The sequence below is a fragment of the Tachysurus vachellii genome, chromosome 18 (genome assembly GCF_030014155.1).
Source record: "Tachysurus vachellii isolate PV-2020 chromosome 18, HZAU_Pvac_v1, whole genome shotgun sequence".
Lineage (NCBI taxonomy): Eukaryota > Metazoa > Chordata > Actinopteri > Siluriformes > Bagridae > Tachysurus > Tachysurus vachellii.
This window is the reverse complement of record NC_083477.1, coordinates 17885103-17909828: the sequence shown is the minus strand read 5'-3', so window position 1 is coordinate 17909828 and position 24726 is coordinate 17885103. Positions and strand designations below refer to the sequence as shown.

The 24726-nt window shown below is 37.7% G+C and overlaps 1 protein-coding gene across 1 annotated transcript in view; it reads left to right on the top strand.

Annotated features, from left to right (window-relative positions):
• The window catches only part of slc16a2 (solute carrier family 16 member 2), a 28773-nt gene extending 5089 nt beyond the window's left edge, over positions 1 to 23684 (top strand). Inside the window, exons 2-7 of the mRNA XM_060892320.1 lie at positions 8904 to 9048; positions 9294 to 9768; positions 12575 to 12718; positions 12872 to 13100; positions 16337 to 16567; positions 17504 to 23684. Coding sequence (XP_060748303.1) covers positions 8904 to 9048; positions 9294 to 9768; positions 12575 to 12718; positions 12872 to 13100; positions 16337 to 16566 — 1223 coding nt within the window. The 3' untranslated portion in view covers position 16567; positions 17504 to 23684. The remainder of the gene's footprint in view (positions 1 to 8903; positions 9049 to 9293; positions 9769 to 12574; positions 12719 to 12871; positions 13101 to 16336; positions 16568 to 17503) is intronic.
• The last annotated feature ends 1042 nt before the right edge of the window (positions 23685 to 24726 follow it).

Below are 24726 nucleotides of genomic sequence, written 5' to 3'. Positions count from 1 at the left end.
GAGCATCATATGGAAAGCAGTTTAAAGATCTTTTTTTCTTTCCTTTTCTTTTTTTTTATATCTTCTATAAAGTATACATGGGTCCATCTTGGTGAAAGCAAACTTGTAATTAGTTTAGTTAGAGAGAAAAAAAAAATCATGAAATTGTGTTATTTTGATAAAAACTGAAAGGCAAAAAAAACTACGCTGTGGAACGCTGTGTGTTTTATCACCGAAGAACATTTATTTAAACATGTTGGCCAAAGTTCAGTGCATTGAGCAAGAAGGAGAGAAAATTGCTTTCAAAAATCTCAACACTCTGGTTTGTGCACAGATTGAGTCCTTTGTGTGTAGGATGCATTTGTTTCGCAGTACAGCAATCACTTTTTCATATCTTTGTACTTTGTGCTCGGATCTGTCACTACAACACAACACGTAAATGAAAACAAATATAGCACACGAGTGAAAATAATCTGTAATTCCTTTTATCTTTATTACAAAAATATACCCCAAAAACAAGTTCCTTGTTCGTGCAAAAAGATGTACACAGACGCTTCACTTTAAACAAGTTGATTGTTAATTGTTTATATGATGACGTTTGTCATGTATTTGTAACCTTTATGGAAGGAGTCTCCAGTGTCAGCACTTTGTATCAGACAAACCTTTGTCGTTTCTCAGAAACATGACAAACTGCTCCGTCTTATTAACTTCAAGAGATAGAAAAAGACAGGCTGGTTAGTTATGTAATAATGGTCAGTGTTATGAGCCGCCACCATGGCACCACTTCTTTTTCTATATCTAAAGCCCTATTCGGATGGGATTAGTTTTACGTGGGGACGTGGGGGTAAAGTAATTATTACCAGAGCTTCTCAGTGATTTTAGTCTTGTCCGAATGTGCCATCTCGGTAATCATTACGGACAATGTCAGTAAAGATTACGGCGACTTTTACCTTCTGTAAAAAGGTCCGGAAAAATTACCTGAGGTAATACTAATCCCGTCCGAATAGACCCGCTGTAAATATGTACGGTAAAATTCCGTCATTTCCTGTTTAAAAGTAGTTTGTGGTGCGTTTTGCAAGCATGGAGTCGCCATGTTGTCTGTTTGCGCACGTGATAACAGGAAGCAAAGTCATACGCACATGACGACAAGGAGGTTACTGTGGTGCGTAAAGCGAGTTACCCCTCCCACTTCTGCTAGTTTTACTGAGATGTCTTGTCCCGTGCGAATTGGCCAATTAATATTACAGACGTCCTGAGGTAAAATTGCATTACTCCACGTCCCCACATAAAACTAATCCCGTCCGAATAGGGCTTTACTCATTATATTGGTTTGCTAAACATTTTGCTACCATCTTGCATAAGCTTGGACTCTACAAGATCTCTGAATGTTCAGATATTAGCAGCAGATTCCTTAAGTTCAGATTTTTAGGCCAGAACTCTTCATCGTGTTCCTCAAACCATTCCTGAAACAATTATCATTATCATTATGCATTATCCTGCTCTAAGAGGCAACTGCCATGTGTGTCAATGGTTATACCTGGTGTACAACACTGTTTAGGAAGGTAGTATGTGTCAAATTACACAGACATTTCCTGGTTTTTAAGCTGAATCACGCCCAGAGCATTGTACTACACTACCCTCTCCGGCTTGTCTCTTTCCCACAGTGCATTCTAGTGCCACCACTGTCTCAGGTAAATGGCAGACCAGGCCACATTCTTCCACTGATCCAAGGTCCCATTCTGATTCTTGTGTGCCCATTGTTGCAGTGGACAGTGGACAGGGGTTAGACTTGTATAGGGACAGCCTGGCCTCATGCACTGCCATACACAACCATCATTGACATTTTATGTCCCACAGCAGCCTTTCTGTTTGTTCAGACAAGACAAAATAGCCTACATTGCATTTGCTTTCCAGTGAGCCTTGCTCCGTTGCCAGCTCATGGCTTGTCCCTCCTCAGACAATCGTTGGTAGGTCCTTACTACCTTACATTATTGGAGATAATCCAACCCATCACGATTCAGTCACTCAGGTCTTCACTTCTCCTCATTTCTCCCACCTCCTACAGTATACAGTATCCAACTGGCCTGAACCGACCGGACACTTAATGCCTTGCCTGATATATCCCAGATAATCAACTTTATATAACATTTTGGCTCACTGAATATGCATAATCATAGATGAAGGAGTTTTCTGATAATTGATCAAATTTGCCTTCAGACGTAAGAAGGCTTCATTTTAAGGTTTTTGCACTTTAAATTTGACTTATACTCCTCCTCCACGTTATCATCTGTTAAAAGCCCAAAGTACACCGAATTAATATTTAATAGGCTTTTTAATCCATTACATCTCTGCTCTTGCTGTATTTTTTCTTCTCCCAGCAAAATACAGAGATGAACTCGTGATGAACTTTCCATCTGTTGCGTATCCACATTAATAATGTTTAGGTCAGATCTCCAGGGGAATATATAACGATGGCCTCTGGGTGTTTTATGTATGTTTGGATAGGCGAGATCATTTGCATGAGCCAGTACGCTGTGCCATTGTGGGATTGTTAAAACATCTGGTTTCAGTAGATCATGTATTAAGGTTTAATTTATAGAGGTAATTCAAGGGTTTAATATCAGACGGCCAGAAGCGTCAAAGACAGGACTTAATGAAAAATATCATTTAAGTTTTGTTTTGACAAAGCCACGCAATAATTACCCATCACCGTTAATGTATTACTTAAAGAGTTGTTTATTGTCTTTTCTGTGAGAGGAGGTCAGCTGAAGCTCAAGAGAAGATATCATCCGAGTACAATCAGAATAAATGAGTTTTTCTAGGTATTGGTCATTTTAACTGGTCCTATAATGGTCAACTGCATTAATCTTTTATCATCGTTGGTTGCTGCTATGGCAACAACTAAAGTCTTTATACTATTTTAATGCATTACCTATAGTACTTCAGCTACAGTACTAGTTACAGTACAAGTACTTTGTTTGCACAGCTGCCATAGGCAGGTGAATAAACATAACCGTTAGCAATAAACTGACAACGAGTAAACAGAAAATGTAGTTATAAATGGATAAAAAAGTAAATGGATAAACATTTGTATGTATGGTTCCATTTATACCCGCGGTCAGGACTAAAGGGTTGTGTGCGGTGCCGTTAGCCCCTAGGTTAGTCTAGCACCTTTCTGCTACACTGAACTTTGTACAATGGCAACTTGTGCTAGAGGGGAACCTGACCAAATGTGATCTAAGGTGAGGTTTCTTTTCTTTATTATTTTTTTTAAGGAAATGACAATTATTGCATTGAAAGGCTTTCTAAAATTAGCTGAAATTATGCAAAGGACAAAAGACTGAAAACATGATGTTTCATGATGTCAAATTGGTGTGAGTTTTTATACTGATATTTGATATCAGTTGATATCTAATTCCAGATAAATGTACTTTTATTACAGGATTAATGTTAATGTTTGTGTATGTTAAACTGATAAAATCCTGTTTTTGACTTAGAGCCTGAAAAAAGGTACTAAAAACCAGGCGTTCCCAAATATTTCTGACAAAAGCACATCTTATATACATCCAATAGGTTTAAAAGCAGCAAAAATATCCCAAGGCAGATTAAACAGACTAAACACTAACAACCTTTCTGTTTATTAAATGTTAGAGAGAGGCGTCATGATTGTTCTGTTAAGCCATGAGACAACGAGGATAAAACAACAAGCTGTTTGGGGAAAGGTTAAAATGCCTCAGCAACAAAAAAACCCTGGAATAGGCAATTAAGAGCTTAAGGACACTTTTACACCTAAAACAAAAACCTCCCTCATTTATTAATCAGAAAAACAACTTTAAACCTTTGCCAAGTATGTGTAGAAATCACAAAAATCGCCCAAGCTCAAGGCAACACAAAGCTGCACTTAATACATTACTAAAGAATCATAGAAAGGGGGCACGGTGACTTAGTGGTTAGCACGTTCGCCTCACACCTCCAGGGTTGGGGGTTCGATTCAACCCTCCACCTTGTATGTGTGGAGTTTGCATGTTCTCCCCGTGCCTCAAGAGTTTCCTCTGGGTACTCCGGTTTCCTCCCCCGGTCCAAAGACATGCATGGTAGGTTGATTGGCATCTCTGGAAAATTGTCCGTAGTGTGTGATTGCATGAGTGAATGAGAGTGTGTGTGTGCCCTGTGATGGGTTGGCACTCTGTCCAGGGAGTATCCTGCCTTGATGCCCGATGACGCCTGAGATAGGCACAGGCTCCCCGTGACCCGAGGTAGTTCGGATAAGCGGTAGAAAAGAGTGAGAGTGAGTGAGTGAGTGAGAATCATAGAAATGACATTTGATATTCACATTTTTTCATCAGTCGTAAAAATTATAGGCAGGACTTTGTAGAACTGATCAGGCAGCAGGTGTTTCATGGGTAACTTTTCTTTTAACAATTGAAGACATTCTATTCTACATAATAATCCCTGAAAATGTTCCTCATCTAGTATGAACAGTTCTAAAGTAAAAGACTTGTGTACACTTTAGAACTGTTCTGGTAACACACAGTTTTACAGTAAAAAAGCTTTTAAAGCCTCAGAAACAAATACAGATACAAAGCCTGAAATTCTGCACACTGTTTATAATGAAGAGTGACTTTATTACCAGAAGGTATGAAGCAAATCTGAGCTGGTCAGTCAGGAAGCCTCCAGCGATTTATTATGAATTGACCTATTAATAGCACAAAATCTAGCCAACAGAACAAAACTGACCGAACGAATCAGTGGCTATTTCTTCTGACACGAGCGCAGACAAAGATCAGTTCGAGCGAGGAAATAAAAGCTAAAGTTTTTAGATCGGTCAAATACCACAAGTGACTTTTACCTCCCGTGATGCTGATAATCGAAGTTACAATAAACTTTAAGCGGATTAGCTTATAAACGTAGAGAGAGGTGGATGCAGGGGATAATAATTCTCAAAAATACTTTATACATTTTACAAATTTGTGGATAAGAGTGAACTGGAAGTGCAGGAGAAGGTTGACCTAAAACTTCATTCTTTTTTTTTTTTTTTTTTTTTTTTTTTTTTTTTTGGCTTCCAAAATACAAGAACAAAGGCTGTGTTGTAGGGGTGTGTGTGATCGCTGACAGGAATTTTGGCTTTGTGGGTCACTGTACTGTTCTGCTTTAATCTCTAAAGTCTCTACACTCTGGTCCAAAGTACACTATTCGATAAAATATGCAATATTTATACATGTTGTATACACTAAATCTCTTTTTCAAACTAGCCCCGGTCATGAAGGCAACATGTGTAACCCATTTACCATTGGCTATAATATAACATAGATCTTGCTGAAATTGAGAAACACACACACACACACACACACACGGAAAATTGCAAGGCTCATACACTCTTCCAAACGCACTCATAATATAAGGGCAGCCTTATACACACCCACACACTTTAGATACAGCAAGCTTCAAACATACACACATTAGACATAAACAACTGACCATATGGATCTCAGAAGCTCATTGCTTAATGTTCCACGCTCTATATTTTACGCAAACTTGCAGTTTAGGAAAGTAATAATTCTACTAATCGTGTAGCCGCCTAGCTTTGCGTAGCTTTCCACTTCACTGTTCTAGCGAATGATTAAACAAAGCAAAACCTCAGATATAGGCTACGTAAATACACAAAGTGCACTCGTATTTCATCTCACGAGCTCGCGGGCTTCTAGGCAAGGAAGCTTTTTTTTTCCCCCTTCCCGAGAAGCAAAATACACAGAACTGATCTAATTCCAACATCCTGTCAGAGATCCTGTATTGTTTACATTTACATGGTAAATGTGCGCTCGAAGTTTTTCCAATAAATGGCGTAACCCCCTTTCTCATTTCTTATCTATCTGTTAAACAGTAAAATTATTTGTTTTAATACGTATCTCAGGGTTACATTAAAATATCAGACAGCAGTAATCAGAATCAGAATCAGGTTAATTGGCCAAGTGTGTTAACACGCACAAGGAATTTGGTTCCAGCTGTTGGTGACTCTGAAAGACATAAATAACACTACACTAAGTAGTAATTGCAGAATTAATACTTATATTAAACATATATGGTAAACAGACATGTATTACAACCATGCATCCCTTCATCCATCCAGCCATCCATCACAAGGTTACAGGGAACCTGGTGTCTATCCTGGAGGGGTCAGGGGAAGAGACGGAGGACATCTCATCCAACCCATCGCAAGGCACAAACACACACACACACACATTCACACACTACGAACAATTTAGAGATGCCTTTCAACCTGCATGTCTTTGGACTAGAGGAGAAAACCAGAAAACCAGAACCCAGGTTTAAACCAGAACCCACATTAGTCCTGTGGTGAATAAGAAAAAAGTGCATATTAATACACCTCAAATAAAATGTCCTAACTTTCTGGAAGTAAAAGTAATTAACGCAGTAATCAAGGTTAGTTTAAGAGAGTAATACCTAATTAATACGTATACTGTTCTTTTCGAATTCTTTCATTATTATTAGCACATATAGTGGAACAGAAGGTTGTTTGTTTGTATCATCCCCGTGGCATTGTGTGTGGTCGAACCCTGTCAGAATGCATCAGTCACTTTTAGTGGGTCTCTCTCTCTCTCTCTCTCTCTCTCTCTCTCGCTCGCTGTGCAGTGCCAGACAGATCTGGGCCTGATTCTCCCTAACGAGACTGCTGTGTGTTAAAGCCCTTGAGCTAGTGATGGTGAAAGAGGAGGAAAGAGAAAGTGGGGTGGGTGATGAGAAAGAAATAACGGGAGAAAGCAAAGCACAAGGGAGTGAAAAGTGGGGGAGTAAATAAAGTAAATGACACAGGAAACGAGTAGGGGAAGGAAAAGCGAGAGAGAGAATGTAGAAGATTGTGTAAGTGAATCACCTTTCACCTGTCACTGTGAGCTATTATGTGAGAGGTCGTGTGTGAGACTAAAAAAAGAAAGTGTCTTAAAACCCTGTGATTAGTGTTGCAGGCTGTGATGTGCTGTAATTATGCTGTAATTATGATGAATGGTTCTACAGTCAATCTCTTTTTCTTTGATCTTTACCAGGGTGCCAATAATTCTGCACAGCCAAGAAAGCTTGTTGCTGTTTTTTTTGGATCTTCGCCTAAAAAAAGAATAGAACTATTATTATTATTATTATTATTATTATTATTATTATTATTATTAAGAAAGACAAGCATTAAAGGTAGGAAGAGACCACATTGGAATGGATTTTTTCCCTCTTATATTTATTAATAGGGGGCCAAGCACTTTTCATATTTGGGACAGTTATTCGTTTGTTATTTAGGAAACAAATGTGACCTGAAGAAAACCTTTCAGATTTTTGATATGCACGATAATTCGAGAAAGTTAGGGCCTATCCTAATAAGGTTTTTTTTCTTATTGACGTCAAATGTTTCACATACGTTTATGAATTATGACAAATTCGCAGCTTGAGAGGTGTGCTGAAAACCGTAGGTGTTGCAATATGGCAGAACAGATTGAGAACAGTGTTCCCTTCAAATTTAGTCTGTTTCTTTAGGGATCACGTGCTGATGGTCCTCTATTGTTAACGGGCGACACCAGAAAGTGCTTGGCCCCTTAATTGCAGCTTGCGTCTATATATATTTATTGAAGAGTTCTCTAACGTGTTCACATTACGAGACCATTCTAATTGTCGAGGAAAAATATGATTTCTGCTGATATTTAATATATGACTTTATTCATCTGATGGATCTTCCGCCACTGACGCTGTGTCTATCCGAAACTGAAACCTACAACAATAATATGAACTTTTTCATACTATTCCACGAAAGAAAATAATCTGTGGGTTAATAAGCAAAGGAATGTCTAATGCCTGCTGGATTTAGGAGGGTGAAATCCTCTTTTACACACACACACCCACACACCCACACACACCCACACACACACACACACACACACACAATAACCTCAGCTCATGCTTCCCTTTTTCTCAATTGTTCTAAATTCCCTTAAGAACCTCAACCAGAGATTCCTAAACTGCAAAGCCAACAAACAAAGTCCAACTGCAAAACTGTGTGTGTGTGTGTGTGTGTGTGTGTGTGTTGTGTAGGGATTGTAAACGTCAATGGAGTAATGGAAATCATCTGCCAGATTGAAAGAGAATGTGTTTAATTTTTTTTTCTTTCACTTCTGCCCTTCTCTCGCTACATTATACGTGTAAGCCCTCAGGGTTTTTTTTTAGTTAGCATAACAACATACAGTACACAAAACACACACACACACACACACACACACACACACAAATCCACCCCTATGGATATACAGATCAGATACATGCTACCCGATACATAAGGCCCACACACGATACATATACACATGAAAATAAAAATGCAGTCTATTCATTCTACGTCAGACATGTAATTCTACACACATACACACACATACACACATACACACGGACACACGGACACAATGAGGTCAGTCTCCAATGTTTAACCAGTGAACTCAAACACAGTACACACTGTGCAGACATTAAACCACCTTTGAACATCTAAACCCACCATCCACCTGAGACAAACACCAGGGATGTTGTATAACTCTGTGTGAGTATGTGTGTGTGTGTGTGTGTGTGTGTGTGTGTGTGTGTGTGTGTGTGTGTGTGTGTTTGTTTGATGTGATTCCAACAGGCAATTTGAATGTCCTGCTCCACCATTCACTCCTTATTTGGATTTTATCAAGGTTAAAAAAGAAAAAATCATGGAGACTTTTTAACACTTCGCACTAAGTGCCAGTCCTGTGCCGGTTTTGGGGCAGAGCTCCAAATGACAGAGTTCTCTATCTAGCCACATGCTTAATTTTTATGTATGGTGATCAATCATTTTCTAATCTACTTACAGCACAGATCTCTTACACACATCCCTGTCTCCACTCCTCTTATCTCTGTAGCATGGGTCGGCGCCTTGGCTATGGGGATGATCTTTTTCTGCTCCCCTGTGGTCAGCATGTTCACCGATCACTTTGGCTGCAGGAAGACAGCAGTGGGAGGAGCCTTCGTCGCCTTCCTCGGACTCCTCAGCAGCTCGTTCGCCACGTAAGGCCTCGTTAACGTGATCTTCATTAGAATGCAAATTGTAATGGTGATTGTTGTCATGACAACCATTATGTTGTTACTACAGAAACGATAATGCGTTAATACAAGCACGTTAAATGCCATGCATTTATGTATGGAAATATTGTCAGCACCTGACTAACCAGAACATAGAATTCAGCAGCACTGTGGTATAAATCTTTCTCTCTTTCTCTCTCTCACTCTCTCTATCCCTATTTCCGCTGCAGGACACTAGGCCTCCGTTATTTCACTTACGGTGTGCTGTTTGGCTGCGGCTCATCCTTCGCCTTCCAGCCATCGCTGGTCATCTTAGGGCACTATTTTCGTCGCCGTCTAGGTCTGGCTAATGGTGTGGTGACGGCAGCAAGCAGCCTCTTCACCATAGCACTGCCTGTGCTCCTCAAGAAAGTTGTAGGTCCTCTGGGCCTTTCCAGAACCTTCCAGATCCTCAGCCTCTTCATGCTGGTCCAGTCACTGCTGGCGCTCTCTTTCCGCCCGCTGATTCCTTCAGCTGGGGCAGGGATGGGCTCCCAGGGGCTCCCCGGAGAGCAGGGGTCCACAGCAGGAACTCGGTGGAGCAGAGGTGTGACAAAAGTGAAGAAGTATTTCAACGCCCGTGTGTTCAGGGTGGCCACGTACCGAGTGTGGGCTTTTGGAGTAGCCACAGCTGTTCTGGGATACATGGTGCCCTACATTCACCTGGTAAGAGGATTATTTTTGGATCGTTCATCGTTGATTCATGCTGCAGTAACAATGACTTTATGTAGATGAGTCTGGAATGCGTGTGTTGGTGTGTCCCTCTGTCCTTCAGATGTTTATTGGGGTTGTGAGTTTAGCTTTGGATTCATTCGTGAGCCAATCAACACATCTTGTAGTCTGGAATCTACACAAAATATCCCATAATTTTGGAATGAACAAAATCAGTAAAAAACTTGTTGTTGATTGCATAACTAATCACCCCTTGCTGTGAAACCCCTATGTTTAAGGACAGAGACATGGTTACAGCATCACCTTTTAGGCTTGCTATTGATCATTAGCACATTTTGTCAGTACAGTAGTTGAGTTTATGGCTCAGGGGTTATTGCTCTATTTTGCCCCCTAGAGGAATAACAGCAACTGTTTTTTTTTTTTTTTCCTTTTTTTTTTCAATTACAGTCTATTAGACAATTTTGACTTAAATACAGATTCTAGTTTCATATAAAGCCTTAGAATGTCCCGGACCATAGGACATAAGTTTGAAATCACTGAGCAAACTACCAGATTTGGGGCATTGTCTTAATAATTAACACGAAACAAAAGTTTCTAACTTAAAGCACACGGTGACTCTGAATTGCCAAACGACGTTTTTATGTTTACTGTAAAAGCCACTCATAGAGCAATAAAGTCTTGTTCTCTGATAATACTTTCACAAAGCTCAGACGTTCATTCTGTCACTTCACGGAATGCGTTAAAAATGTTGTACTGATTTGGAGTATATATCGGAGGGGTTAATATATACCGATTAACTGCTTAATACAGTTTAGGAAAAATGGTGCAAGATTTTAAAACCGTACCAGAATCCGTTTTTATGAACGTTATGAACTGTGGGTTTGTGTACGTGCTTTACATCCGTGCAGTAATAACATTTATCATCTCCGACTCTGGACTGCGCTTCTTCTGCTCCTGTTAATCTCAGTGACGTAAACAGGACACTGTAATGTAATCATACTTCCATTAAAGATGTTTACATTAGCAGTGTGTTACAGCTGTACATGTAGTACTACACAATGCATACTCACAACCCACTGTTTCTCCTTTTGTGTGAATAGAGATGTTGTCTTTTATAGTAGTGTGAGATTTGTGAAACAACCATTGTGATTGGTGTGTTTCTTCTTTTGTGGGCTGTGATTGTTATGCTGGTATGTGAGGTGTGTGTGTGTGGTATCCATATAAAAGTTTGTTTATATGTGTAAGTTTGAAGGAGTTGTGTGAGTGTTGTATTCCAGATGTGTGTTTCTCTGTTGTTTGTGTCTTTGGGTGTGTGATTATTGTGTGTGGAATGTTTGTGAATGATTGTGTGTGTGAGCGTGTGTGTTTATTTGAAGGTGTGTCCATATTCCGGATGTGGGTGTGTGTGTGTTAAAGATGTTTGTTGTGGGAGAGTGTATGTGATCTGGATGTGTATGTATGTTGTGCATGTGTGTTTGGGGGCGTACCCTTTTTCTGATAGTGTATTTGTGTGTGTGTGTTTAGCTGAAAGTGTGTGCACATTCCGGATGTTGGAGTGTCGGTGTGTTTTATAGATGTTTGTTGTGGGAGTGTATGTGATCCGGATGTTTTTGTATGTTGTACATGTGTGTTTGGGGGTGTATCCATTTTCTGACTGTGTGTGTGTGTGTATGTGTGTGTGTGTCGGATGTTGAGCTGGTCGTGTTTGTGCTTTATTGATAAAGTCATAAAGACGAGAAGCCCCTCCCCTTCCCACCTGCCGGCATGTTTTTGAAGGCTTTGGATCAAAATGTAAACATTTTCCCCGGCTTTTGTTGTACATGTGTATGTCTGAAAGCGAGAGAGAGAGAGAGAGAGAGAGAGAGAGAGAGAGAGAGAGAGAGAGAGAGAGACTTAGAGTGTGTCACTCAAATTGCCTCTGAACACACAAATAGCTCTTAAAAACCCAACCTGATCACTAAAAGTATGTGCAAAGGTTTGTGCACCCGAGCCAAAACACAAACATTAACCCACAGTTACTTTATATTTATGGCATGAGATAAAATCTGGATACCCTACCAGTTATAAAGCCTCAAAAGATCTTAGGCCTTAATTGACTCATTAGGTTAGTCAAGAATTGGCTAATCTGCTGATGACAATTCCAGAGTGTGGTAAATTCTCTGACGCTTCAGAGCTTTGCTAACACTTACCAACAATGGACTCCTCCTAGCAGGTAGAAGGATCTGAAAATCAATCTATTTGATGACTACAATGCAGAGGAAGGCTATAAATATGTAATGAACGCGGACGCAGGATAAAAGGGGCCCAGATGCAGGATAGACAAAACACAAACGGGGTTTAATAACCAAAAGACACAAAACATAACACAAACTAAAAACAAGACAAAACAACAGTAGATTCCTCGCTGCACCAGGCAACGCGGCTTAACTAAATACTACTAACAATCAAGACACATGAGGGACAGGTGTGCAGACAGGGAGGAGCAGACGAAGGCAGGGCAGACATGTGACAGAGAACGTAAACAACAGGCACATGGCCAGAGTCCAGGCTGAGTCCTGACAAATATATATCAAAGCACATCCAGCTTGTAATTTCCAATGGCAAACTTTCCAAGGCAGTTAAAAATAAACAGAAATGGATATGGAAATTGTGTAAGGTAACCCTGTTATAGAAAGTCAATAACATCTGACCAATCAGATTTGAGGATTCAATTATTAAGAGCTTTTCCTGACCAATTCTGTTTTGTTCTTTTTTTGTGTGTGCTAATACTACATATTAAGTACAAGTATTTCTGTGACAGATAAACTTTGTGAAGGAGCAGTTTGGGGAGACGCAAAAGGAGTGGGTGCTGTTGGTGTGCATTGGGGCTTCCTCGGGGGCAGGACGTCTGCTCTTTGGCAAAGTGGGAGACCTAATTCCTGGAGTCAAAAAAATATACTTGCAGGTATATATATATATATATATGTCTGATTATTTTTTATTTCATTGCTGTTACTATTTTTATACATTATTTATTCAGTCCTAACATTGGTTCTTAAGTCAGTTCGTAATAGACAATAATGAACAACTTTTAATCTCTTTTTGTGTGGGTGTATAGGTGGCCTCTTTCATGACCCTGGGCCTGATGTCAATGATGATCCCTCAGTGCCGTATGCTTGAGGGCCTGATGGTGGTCTGTGTTTTCATGGGACTGTGTGACGGTTGCTTCATAACCATAATGGCCCCTATTGCTTTTGAGTTGGTGGGGCCCATGAGGGCCTCACAAGCCATTGGTTACCTGCTGGGCCTCATGGCTATTCCAATGACAGCAGGCCCACCGATTGCAGGTGAGTACTGGAAGTTTTATACAAATGCATAAAAGATCCTTCCAGCTGGATTAATAATATGGTATAGTAAAGTAACACAACAAATCCACCAAAACTAGTTCAAATAGAATAACCAGAAATACTTCAAAATAAGCTGTAAGAAATAGATACTAGGAAAATATGGAGTGCTGAAACAAGACTGGGTACCACAAGAGGTTGGACACCGATGTTTGGCAAGAAGGTCTAGTGGTGTCCCAGTTCCTCCCAAAGGTGTTCATAGTAGATAAAGTCAGAGCTCTGTTCAGATCACTCGGGTTCTTCCAGTCCAAATCATGTCTTCAGGGACCTTACATTGTTCATAGGGGCATTGCCATTAAGGAACATGTAACATTGTCATAGTACAACCCTGGCCCAGTATAAAGGGTAAAGCCCCCGATGGGCCTTTCAAATATCTGCCACAGACAACCTCTTGTCCATTCATCAGCAGTGATGCAGGCACCATTCGACCCATTTGGTCCACTGCCTGAGGGGAAGACTACACGACTAGTAGGCTTTATTTACAAATTTATTTTATTTGCTAGTAGGCTTTATTTACAAATGCCATGCTAGTAGGCATATTTACAAATGCACCCTTTCCTACATGTTGAACATTAGTTCCATTAAAGGAGCTATAATTCATATAAAATATTCTGTCATTTTATGGAACTGTTCATCCACCCTGAATAGGTAAGAAAATACCTTTCAACAGTGGATGTTGTCATAGACTCCAGAAAGCATGGGACGGGCATCTAACTAAGACTTGAGACAGTAACCCCAATGAATCTTAAGTTTTTTTGGGCCTCTTACATTTTAGCCTCTTTCTAATGTAACCCACTGGAAAGCCTACATATATTCCTTTCCTCAGGTTCATGACAGGTTGTGCAGAGACTGAACACGTCCTTGTTTTAGTCAGCTGCAAATGCTTCCAACTGATAGACCTGAGAGGAATCAACCTGCAACTCCAACTTGGCCTCATGAGTTGCTCCACCTGCTTGCCCAGATGGCTCCTTAACATCTACCTCATTACCTTTTTACTCCATATGAGGTGGCTTTGGGAACTAGCTTTGAGTATAGCTGTTACACCATTGTTCCAGGGATTCTTTTGAAGAAACATCACATGCCTGTTGAGAGTTTGAGAAAACACTTTAAGAAACCCACCTAGCTACAGTAAGTGGAGGAAACATGGTCATAACACCACCTTGACCCAATATAGAGGACGAAGCCACAGATGAGGTTTGAATATATAAGAAATATAGTGCACTATTAACTAAACACCTCCAGGATGCATTAGTGCTATCTTAGCACAAATTATTCTCTGGTCATTTAGAATGGAGATGCATCGGGATACAACTTGAATGCTCTTAGTCAAGTAAGAAGGCACATATTAAGGAACGTCTATTAATGTTTGTTTGCGTGCGGGTTTGTGTGTATGTGTGAGAGTGTGTGGCAAAATGTCATTCTTCCTGGACATATTTATCCAAGTATGATTTGTGATGATCCTAAAGTATGTGTTCTCTTACACTAAGACATCTGAAGAGTTGACTCAAGGAGTTTAACTTAACATACCCACTGCCTTCAGTGCACAGGATATAGAAGGTTTATATTTGAGGCACAGAATGGTTTTGTAGTCAGTTACCCTCAGGTCACCAAGCCCACACACGCGCACACACACACAAAAATACATATGTGTGTGTCGGTGTCGAACTACACACTTTCAGCCAGCTCTGGAACATTACTCATTAAATTTGCTCCAGTTACAGGACCATTAGGAGAATCTATGGAGCGTTAAGGGCTCTTCTGGGAATTTTGTGCGGCTGTTCCGTGAACAGTTGGCTTTCTGTTTTGTTTGGCCCTTGTTGTAATAGAGTGATAAATTCAGGATGGACAGACATAACATGTAAAAGGGTTAAAACAGTGAATAACAGTATAGACTGTAGAAAAGCAGGATGGATGCTTAGGTAGATTTAAAAACAATTTCATATGTAGAAGGATGAAACTTGCTGAGAATGACTCATGGAAAGACAGAATGGACAGATGGAATTAAAAAAGACAGATAAACAAATGGATGGTTAAACGGCTGGATAGAAAGACGAACAGTTAGATGGATAAAGGGAACGATAAACGAGGGATAGATTAATGGAAACACAATAGACTGAAAGTGAAAGGATGGACAGGTTGACAGACTGATAGGCAGATAGACATGCTAGAAGATAGATGGAAAGATAAATAGACAGATGAACAGATGGATGGATCAAAGTGTCTGCCTTCTGAGAAGCGTTTGTTTTTCGTTTAGCTTGGCTCTTGTTTTGTTGTTGTTCATCGATTTTTGGCAACCCAGTTGAACCACCTGCTAACAGATCAGCTTACTTCTTCTCCTTGTTGATGCTCCGCCCCCTGCTGAGAGCCTCCATGCTGAAAGTATTGACTCTAGCGGCTTTACTCAGTCTGACTAATAACTGGCACTGCTCCTCTTCATTGCACTCCCTGTTTACTGCTGTCACTGCTTTGACTTTGGGCACTTGATGTTCTGATTTGTCCTTAATGCCTGCGGTTTGGGACACATCCAGGCTATGAGAACAAAAACATGTTTTTGTTTGGAAAGGTTAAATCAGCTCTGCTTTAAAACCCTGTGCACACTTTATGGCCTTATTTCTCTTCATCATTCTCTTTTTCTCTGTCACTTCACTTTCTTTCTACTCTTTATGTAGGTTTTTTTTTACTTTTTAACTTTTTGCAATCTCTCTCTCAATCTTTATTCTCTATATTTTTTTTTCTTTTGGCAGTCTCTGCTTCTTTCTTTCTTTCTTTCTTTCTTTCTTTCTTTTTTTCTTTCTTTCTTTCTTTCTTTGCCTCTATCATTTCTCCGTTTGTTAATTATTTTTACTGTTTTTCTGCTAATTGGCAGTATTTACACTTCTTCTCATTTCTTTCCCTTGTCTATCAATCTGTTCTGTCTTCCTTCCTTCCTTCCTTCCTTCCTTCCTTCCTACCATCCTTTCTTCCGTTCTTTTATCATGTTTCATTCCATCCTTTCATCTATCCTTCCATGCATCCATCCAAGGAATATCTAAATGACTCACACAGATTTAGACATTGCGTGTGTATTTAAGGAAAACTGATATTATATATCATTTTATATTTGACTAATACAGTATATCAGAAACATTTAGAAATATTCCCTGATTCGCCCTGTACATCTATATCTATCCTCCTCCCAGGCCTTCTTCACGACCACTTTAAGAATTACCACGTGGCGTTTTACCTGGCCGGCGTGCCCCCTCTGGTCGGAGGCTTGGTCTTGTTCTTTGTGCCGTTGGTCTCCCGGCACGCTCAAAAGGAACAAAGCAACACGTGTGACCCGAGCACACACAGCATGCTGAAGAACTGCACCAACGGAGACGTGCTGCCTGGATACACTGACCCGGAAACACAACAAGAGCTGCACTAAGGTGAGACAGAGGGCAGAGACTAATGGTGGAAAGATTAGCATATGGATCAATAGAAGCTGTAGTTGTATACATGCGGATGCAAGTATAAGACAAAGAAAATCTAAAACGATGTAAAAGGCAGGTCAGGAGCAGAACAGGCTTGGTTAATTGAGATAAATATGGCTAAACGCACAAGTATGGCTAGGAGAATATAAACAAAACAAAGTTTCAGTCGTAACGAAGACAGGAAAGGGGCGAGACACAGGCTTCAAAAATACAATAAACAGGAGCCTAAGTGACACGGAAGCGTGAGGCGGAGATTCATGACGAAACTAAATAGATGGGGTGAAGTGAAACAGAGATATTGGTAGCACATTGAAGTTGTTGGTTTTGCAGTAAAAACACACGTAAAGCAAAGAACATTTTCGGTCATAGAGATTTTCCTGTGGTGGAAAACTTACTTGCAAGTGTACAGCTTTACAACCTGGGACTAAGCACTGGCACTGGAAATTCCTTCTGTATTTTTTAAATAAATGCCAACCTATCAACAAACAAACAAACAAACTAACAATTAACTAAATGTCAGACGTTTTTCATTGAAATACAGCGAATGACAGAATGCCCGTTTGTTTTCCAGCTGCCACTTGTGATATCACAATGGGTTTCATCAGCAACACACACACACACACACACACACACACACACACACACAAAGAGTACAAGTACACACTTTAAGGACTTGCTTTTCTTTACTTTTTCCTCTTTTAGTCTTTCATTTTGCCTCACTTTCTTTCTTTCTTTCTTTCTTTCTTTCTTTCTTTCTTTCTTTCTTTCTTTCTTTCTTTCTTTCTTTCATTCTTTTTGATTCCATTCTCTCTCCTTTATCTCTAGACTTTTTTTTTAATTTCAAATGGTTTTATTATGTATTGTAGCTGCATTCTGTCTCTGTCTTTGCAGGGATTCACTTCACCCGAAGTCCATCATCTGCTGTGTTCGTATGCGTGACATCTCTATCCTCAGATCAAATCTGACCCAAACTCCTCACATCAGTGCTCTTTTACTTAAATAGTAAAGACCTGCAAGTGGATATTTCATTCTCCTTTATCCCCCTCTTGGACTCCACAGGCCTCCATCCCTCTGCTTGCTGCAGGATTTTAACAGTCTAGAACTTGATGGCTTCTCCAAAGGAGCCAATGCTTGAAGAAGGAACACCAATTCTCACATAAGAAGAAACGTGAGCGCTGATCAGTAGGAAATGCTGCTGCCTTTGAATAGAACTATAAGGAAGAACATTTTTCCCTTTACATCTGCCCTTCTTTAACCACTGTGTCCACAGAACAGTTGCCGTTTTCCACAGAAGAGATTTTTTTTCCCAGCCAGTGATTTTATGTTCTTTCCTCATTCCTAGATCTTTCGTAACATCAGCTGTGGGTTCAGAGCTATTGGTATAACCAGTGTTAATAAGTGATGCATAATCATACAACATTGTCGCTTATTCTTAAGCCAAATGAAGAATATCGATTGCTCAAGCCTTTTGAAAAAATAATGACTTTCGTTTCTGAGATTTTAGTACAAACATTTTAATAGAAAACCTTTTCTAATATGACAAAGTCTTAAATCCAATCATTTGACATTTGTTTCCAGTTCTCTTTTTTCGATTCTTGCATGCAGTTTTTTTTTTTTGTTAAATCTAAGAATCTAAGCTGTTGAAAGTGAATTTCAACATTCGTGGGTCTATCAGATTTCATTGGTGTTAAATAGAAGGTTTTTGTATTTAAATATACTAGCTATATAAACTAGCTAACAATTTTATGGACCAGGTTTGTCTGAGGAATTCAAAATACTTCAGCTATTTAAAGTGAAATTCACTGGCGCTAAAGGTAGATAGGAACTAAAATTTGAGATGGTGTTCAGACTACACTGTCTGATTTCGTAGACCAATCATTTGGAACTCCTGGGTTTTGGCCATGCCAGACCTAATTTCATTCACAATTGACAAGTCAAGCATTGCATCTGGACCTTAATCACCTCTATTTCAGCAAACCTTTCAGAGGTGCATTTAAGTCATGTCAAACAAAGCTTTTGCTTTATGCTGCCGGTGTTTTGCACTTCGTTAGCATCGTGACTTTGTTTTCTTTTGATTTTTGGGCATTTTAGATACAATCCATTGTATAAGTGGTGTTTTTGGTCAAATACCTAAGTAGCTATGCACCTACTGAGTTTAGATTTTGGTTTAGGTTTGACACTTCCCTTAGGCAGCGTGAATTCAGAATGATACAGAATCGCAAGTCCGAATCTTGCGCCTCCCACCGTAACAGTATGAAGGGAATATTCAATCTAATGTAGATGCTGGATTAGAAATTTGTATACTGTGTGATTTTCTGCAGACCTCACAGAATTTATTCTATGCAGCAAATCAGTGCCAATATTTTCAAGCCAGTTAGTCACTCTGTGCCAGTAGGCTATGCCGATATTTCCAGCTAACTTGCATTCCTCAAGATGGATTCATGGATTAAATAACATTCATAGGGAAAACATCATTATATTCTAATACTCTCATGATTTTTTTTTTAGTTCCAAAATATGACTTGTTTATTTTCTGTCTAGTGAATTATTTTATTATTTTGTTACTTTTTTGGACAGTTTCTCATTAATTATATGCGATATTTTGGCTTTCACATCTTTTCAGCCAATCAAGCTTGGCTCCTTCCCTTGTGTAATTGTCGTACTAACTAATTTATCTTCCGATTGGTCTCTATTTTAGACACTGCTATGGAGACACTTTTGCCGTAGAGACGTATTTCCTCTGTCAGTAAAAGGCCGTTTTCATTGGCCAGTGCAAACAGGAGCTGTTCATATCATTGGCTGCTTTCCCTCAGACCCATTTCTTTATTGGTTGCTGGTTGATATGTTGTCACTATGGGAACACTTTCAAGCCTTTTGTTTGTAGGATGTAAAACAAACATACTGTAGTCTAACCCAAACACGCCTCAGTAGCTTAATCTGTAGGTTTAAACTAGAAAACTGCACTTGGTAACTCACAGGAAATTTTTGAAACATGTCTAAGTTTAAGTTTAAAGTTGGAATAAATAAACCGTCGGAGTTGGTAGCTCAAGCCCATTTGACTTCAAACTGATTTCAACTGCAGCATCTGTAGCATGCTAGTAGCGAGTTCTCGGGTTTGTCATATTCTTCATGCCTTTTTAACAAAGTTTTATGTTAATGTAACTATCAAGCTTAGTCCAATATCAACCAATTAAAATTCAGCCTTGGTACCTCCTCTGCTTTAAAGACATACAAATGTGAACTACTGTTACACTACCCAGTCATGTTAAAAAATAAATAAATAAAAAAGGAAAATAGAAAATCTTTGAGTAAAAAAAGCAGGCATGTGCTGATAACACGGACGTGTTTTAATCATAACAAATTGCGAATATGAACTCCTGTTTGTTTTTTCTCCATTTCTTGTTACATTTTGTAATACATAGCACAAATCCACTAAAACTTTTATTTTTTGACGTTGTAAAACACAGAGCCTTCTGTCTTAAAGATTTGTTGGAAAAGTGTAATCTTTCCCTTTGACTGTTACTAGCGGTTAGACTCCTTCCGAATTACTAAATGCAACTGGATTGTTACAGTATTTGTTACAATAGAAATAATAAGTAATTATACGTATTATCGTTTGTATAAAGCCGAAATTTATAAATTAGAAGGCAGCATGAGACACACATTACTCTGCGCAATCTACGTTGTATAAAACTATATTTCTGAGCCTTAAAGGGATTGAAACAATAGCGCTGTTTAAAATTAAAATGTCCAGTGAGAACAAGTAGAAGTAAAAGTGCAGTATGTTTTTTTGTTTTTTGTTTTTTTTAACACAAAATTGTGAAATATTGGCAAACAGTTACAGTTATTGTGATATTTTATATCGGCCAAGGCTGGTAGGAACAAGACACACATACCTCAAAATCTTACCTGTTCTTGATACTCGCTGTTAATTTTACAACTGCAGTTTAAGCCTCAATGCCAATGATCCTCAATACAAGCATCTCTCTCTCTCTCTCTCTCTCTCTCTCTCTCTCTCTCTCTCTCTCTTCCTTTTATGTATTGCTCTCAGTGCTAATTACCCAATTAACCTTTAATTGCGTACTTATTTTTTTAACCACTAACGGCCTTTTCAGAGTGGGTGTGTGTGTGTGTGTGTGTGTGTGTCTCCAAATTTATAGTGTCTCCAGACCTCAGGGATCATATTTTCTGAAATCAATTCACGTCCAAACGTCCTCACATCAGACATTTCTACCGCATGCATTATGGTACAGCAGATGTGTAAAGACTAAGCTAAATAAAAAAAAGAAGAGAAAAAAAAATTTATTTCTCACTTACTCCCTGAAATCAAAAGTAACGATTGTTCAAGACACATTTGGCTGACTTGGCTGACGTCTGACGTAAGCTTCATTCATTTTGCTCCAAAATTATACGATGTTATAATTTATAAATCAATATTACAAAATATAATCAAATAATAACAATAAACAGTTTTAGGAAAATATGGAAAGGACAAATCAACCATGTTTTTGAGAGATTTTGAATTCTTTCTTCCATAAATATCAGTTCAATGTTTCCATAAATGCTTGGTGATCTGGGTAAACCCTTTGGCAGTCACTTCAGATGACAAAAGTGAGACAGAATTAGATAAAATATTGTGTTTTGTCCAAAAAAAAAGTATAATTTTTGATAATTTTGATACCTCAATTTTAACAAATTGTAAACTTTAATTTCAACTTTAACTTTTAACTTTAATAATAATAATAATATTATTATTATTATTATTATTATTATTATTGTCTTAACTTGCCTAGATACAAGAAAAGAGGAGCTTAAGGCAGGTATAAAGATAGACGTAGTCTTCACGATCATATTTATATATGTTATATGTTAATGATTACATAAGAAATAAAATGCTAGGCAAATTAAATGCTTATGCTTTCAGTCAAATCTTTAAATGCTCATTTTTGGAGGGAATCATTCCCTCGCTTTTCTATGCGAATAGATCACAGTTTGTATTTCCAGTTTAAAATACTTTTCATACATTGTTTCTTTCTGTTTGTGGATATTTTCGCAAAATCATTTACATTTAACACAGTATTTACTGTCATGGATGGTTTTACATGTACCAAGTACCTAAATGTAGTTTATTCTCTTCACCTAATTTTCAGTTTTTAAACAAGTAAACATTTATATGTCTGTATTCTAAGTTTAATTTTCACGTCATTTGTTCTGTTTTTCACCTAGAGTTTTTTTTTTTGTTGTTGTTTTAATTTGGACCTCATAAGAATCTAATAATACCTCAGTTACCTTATGTCTGCATTTTGGCCTTCCTGTTTCTGACCAATCAGTTCCAAACTTTACAAATATGCAGATTTTCTTCTAGTGAGCGAATACTGAAGTTACTCCGTTTTTTTAAATTATAATTATAATTCTTTTTTTTTTTATTTTTTATTTTTTTTTATCTCTTTGTAAATGGCTCCTGAGTATTGATTCACCTGGTAGAGTTGAGTAACAGATATCTTGCATATTTTTACAAATCCACCATATGGTTTATTGATTTAACGGTTGGTTGAATGATTTACATTTACACTGATTTAATTAACCTCATAGTAGCATTGTACTTTTTTTAATTGCAGTTGACATGTATATAAATAATACATTTTATTTTCTTGTAATTTTTTTATGTATAGAAATATATTTAGTAAGGCTTTACATTAGGATTCCTTTTACTGCATTGTTTAACATGAACAAACTCTGAACTTCAGCAAGAATAAAGCACAAGGATTATTGACAAAGTTTGTTAGAAAAATTTTGCTGGAATTGTCTCTCTTTTTAACTGATGCTTGGAAAAAGATCATTAACAAACAGCATTTGGGTAAAAATCTGGTAGAATTTCTTTCTGTTTGCTTGGAATTTTTTTCAGCGGTGTTGGCAGCTCTGTGTTTGTGTTGTTTGGCTTAATTTTATTTACAGATAGCATGAACATAGCTATAAATAGCTATAGCTGTTGATTCATTAGATTATTTTTTGGTTTGGTTTTGTTAATGATATTAAAGGTGGATTAATGCTGAAGTTCAGGATTTGCTTTGTGTCAATTAAGGAACTCTTAATATTCTAAAGCGTCATCATACCTTTGGAACACTTTTTAGCTAGTAGCAATTTAGCAAATTTTTTTCTTTGGAACACTTTATAGCTAATAGCAATTTGGCGATTTTGTTTCTTTGGAACACTTTTTAGCTAATAGCAGTTTAGCTACAAAACATGTCTTTGCTTTGGTAATGAAAATGTAAGAAATGATGAGGCACAATTTTTATAGCACTTAGGAGCTATAAATGAGGGCGCATGTCCTGAACTTGTATGGAAATGAGCTCTGATTGGATGTGCCTTGTAAGGCTGTAATTGCAGACGTTGGCTTGTTTTTGAGATTTTTTTTTTTTTTCAATTTAGACTTAAGCTGACAGAATTTGCAAGAAATTGCTACATTCAAAATCTTTATATGTTTATTAAACACTGCTAATGCGAGTTAGCTGACTTGTATGAGCTTGCTTAATCTTACCTCTGAGCTACTTTTGACCACTAGCTGCCTAAATATATGTGTTTAAGGACACGTCTACCTGTTCCACTCAACAACACAATGGACGTTTCTGCATGTTTTGTTGTCCAATGTGCTGTAAACAGTCATATATGGTGATCATATTGGAAATTAATACAGTGTTCCACCCTGGCCTTTAAGATGTTTCTTTCTGTTTAACCTTAAAACGTTTATAAGAAGTATTATCTTAGCACCTTGTGATTTTTATTTTTTTGATGTTTTGGGCAACATTTTAGGAGACTAAATCTACACGTGTTATCTACAGCTCTGTACTGGCTTCATTAAAATGTTTTCTTTAACATTAAATCTTTAATACCACCCTAATTCTTTTTTTTTTAACTTATTTTTTTCCTTCATATGTAAACAACAGTGAAATAAAAGGACTAAAGTTTTGCTGCTAGCTTTCTGTCATTTAGTTTTCATGTGAATAATAGTTTGCATCTTTAGTAGGCCTAATTGTTTTGGTTATTTGATATTAAACGAGCATTAAATGCCATAAGACTGTTTCTTTTCTTCATCTATTTCAATTGACTTCTCAGTTTCTGAAAACCTTTTTTTACCCATAGTTCCTTGCACAGACCAGCAGAGGGCAACCTTGCACTGTCTTAAAGACCAACGGGTGAAAACATTGCATGGTTGTCAGTCTGTCCAAATATACAATGCGTTTGGAAAGTATTAAGAACCATTTATATATATATATATATATATATATATATATATGCATTATGAAATGTATACAGTATGAAATGTACTGCGTGTGTATATATATATATATATATATATATATATATATATATATATATATATATATATATATATATATATATATACACACACGCAGTACATTTCATATTTTAAATGTAACTTTTTCAGTGTATTTAAAAACAAAAACTGCAATGCATAATTTAGTATATATTATTAAATTATATACTATTCAGTTCCTTACACCAGTTCACAACGCATTGAGCTCAGGATCGTGGTCTCTTTTAATGAACTGGGGATAAATTTGTAACTTGGGAATTACTGTACTGACGGCACAGGGATTCGGTCTGAGATCTCTTCATTAATAATAATTTTAAAAAATAATAATTGAAAAAATTTCCTCCAGTTTCTAGTGGTTCCTTCTTTTAAATAAATGTAATACAACTAACTAATGGTGTTTTTATTTTTTTTATGGTGCTCTGATATGCAAAAATATCAGATATAAATATATGTCACAGGATTAGGAGTTTATTCCCCAAAAATGTTTATTATTATTATTATTATTATTATTATTATTATTATTAATTCTAATAATAATATTAAAAATCATTTAAAATATTGATAGATTTTTTCAGTATTTTTTCCTCTAAATTTTACACATTGATACACAACAATGATAGTAAATACAGGGGAAAAAAATGAATCACCGTACACAAAGTTTCCAGAGGAACAGAACACTTCTAGCAAACATAAGTTTCACATCTGCTGCAACGTCCTCTTTCTCTAAAAACGTTGCTATAATTTTTGCTTATTTGCTGTAGTAAAATTGCTGAATGTA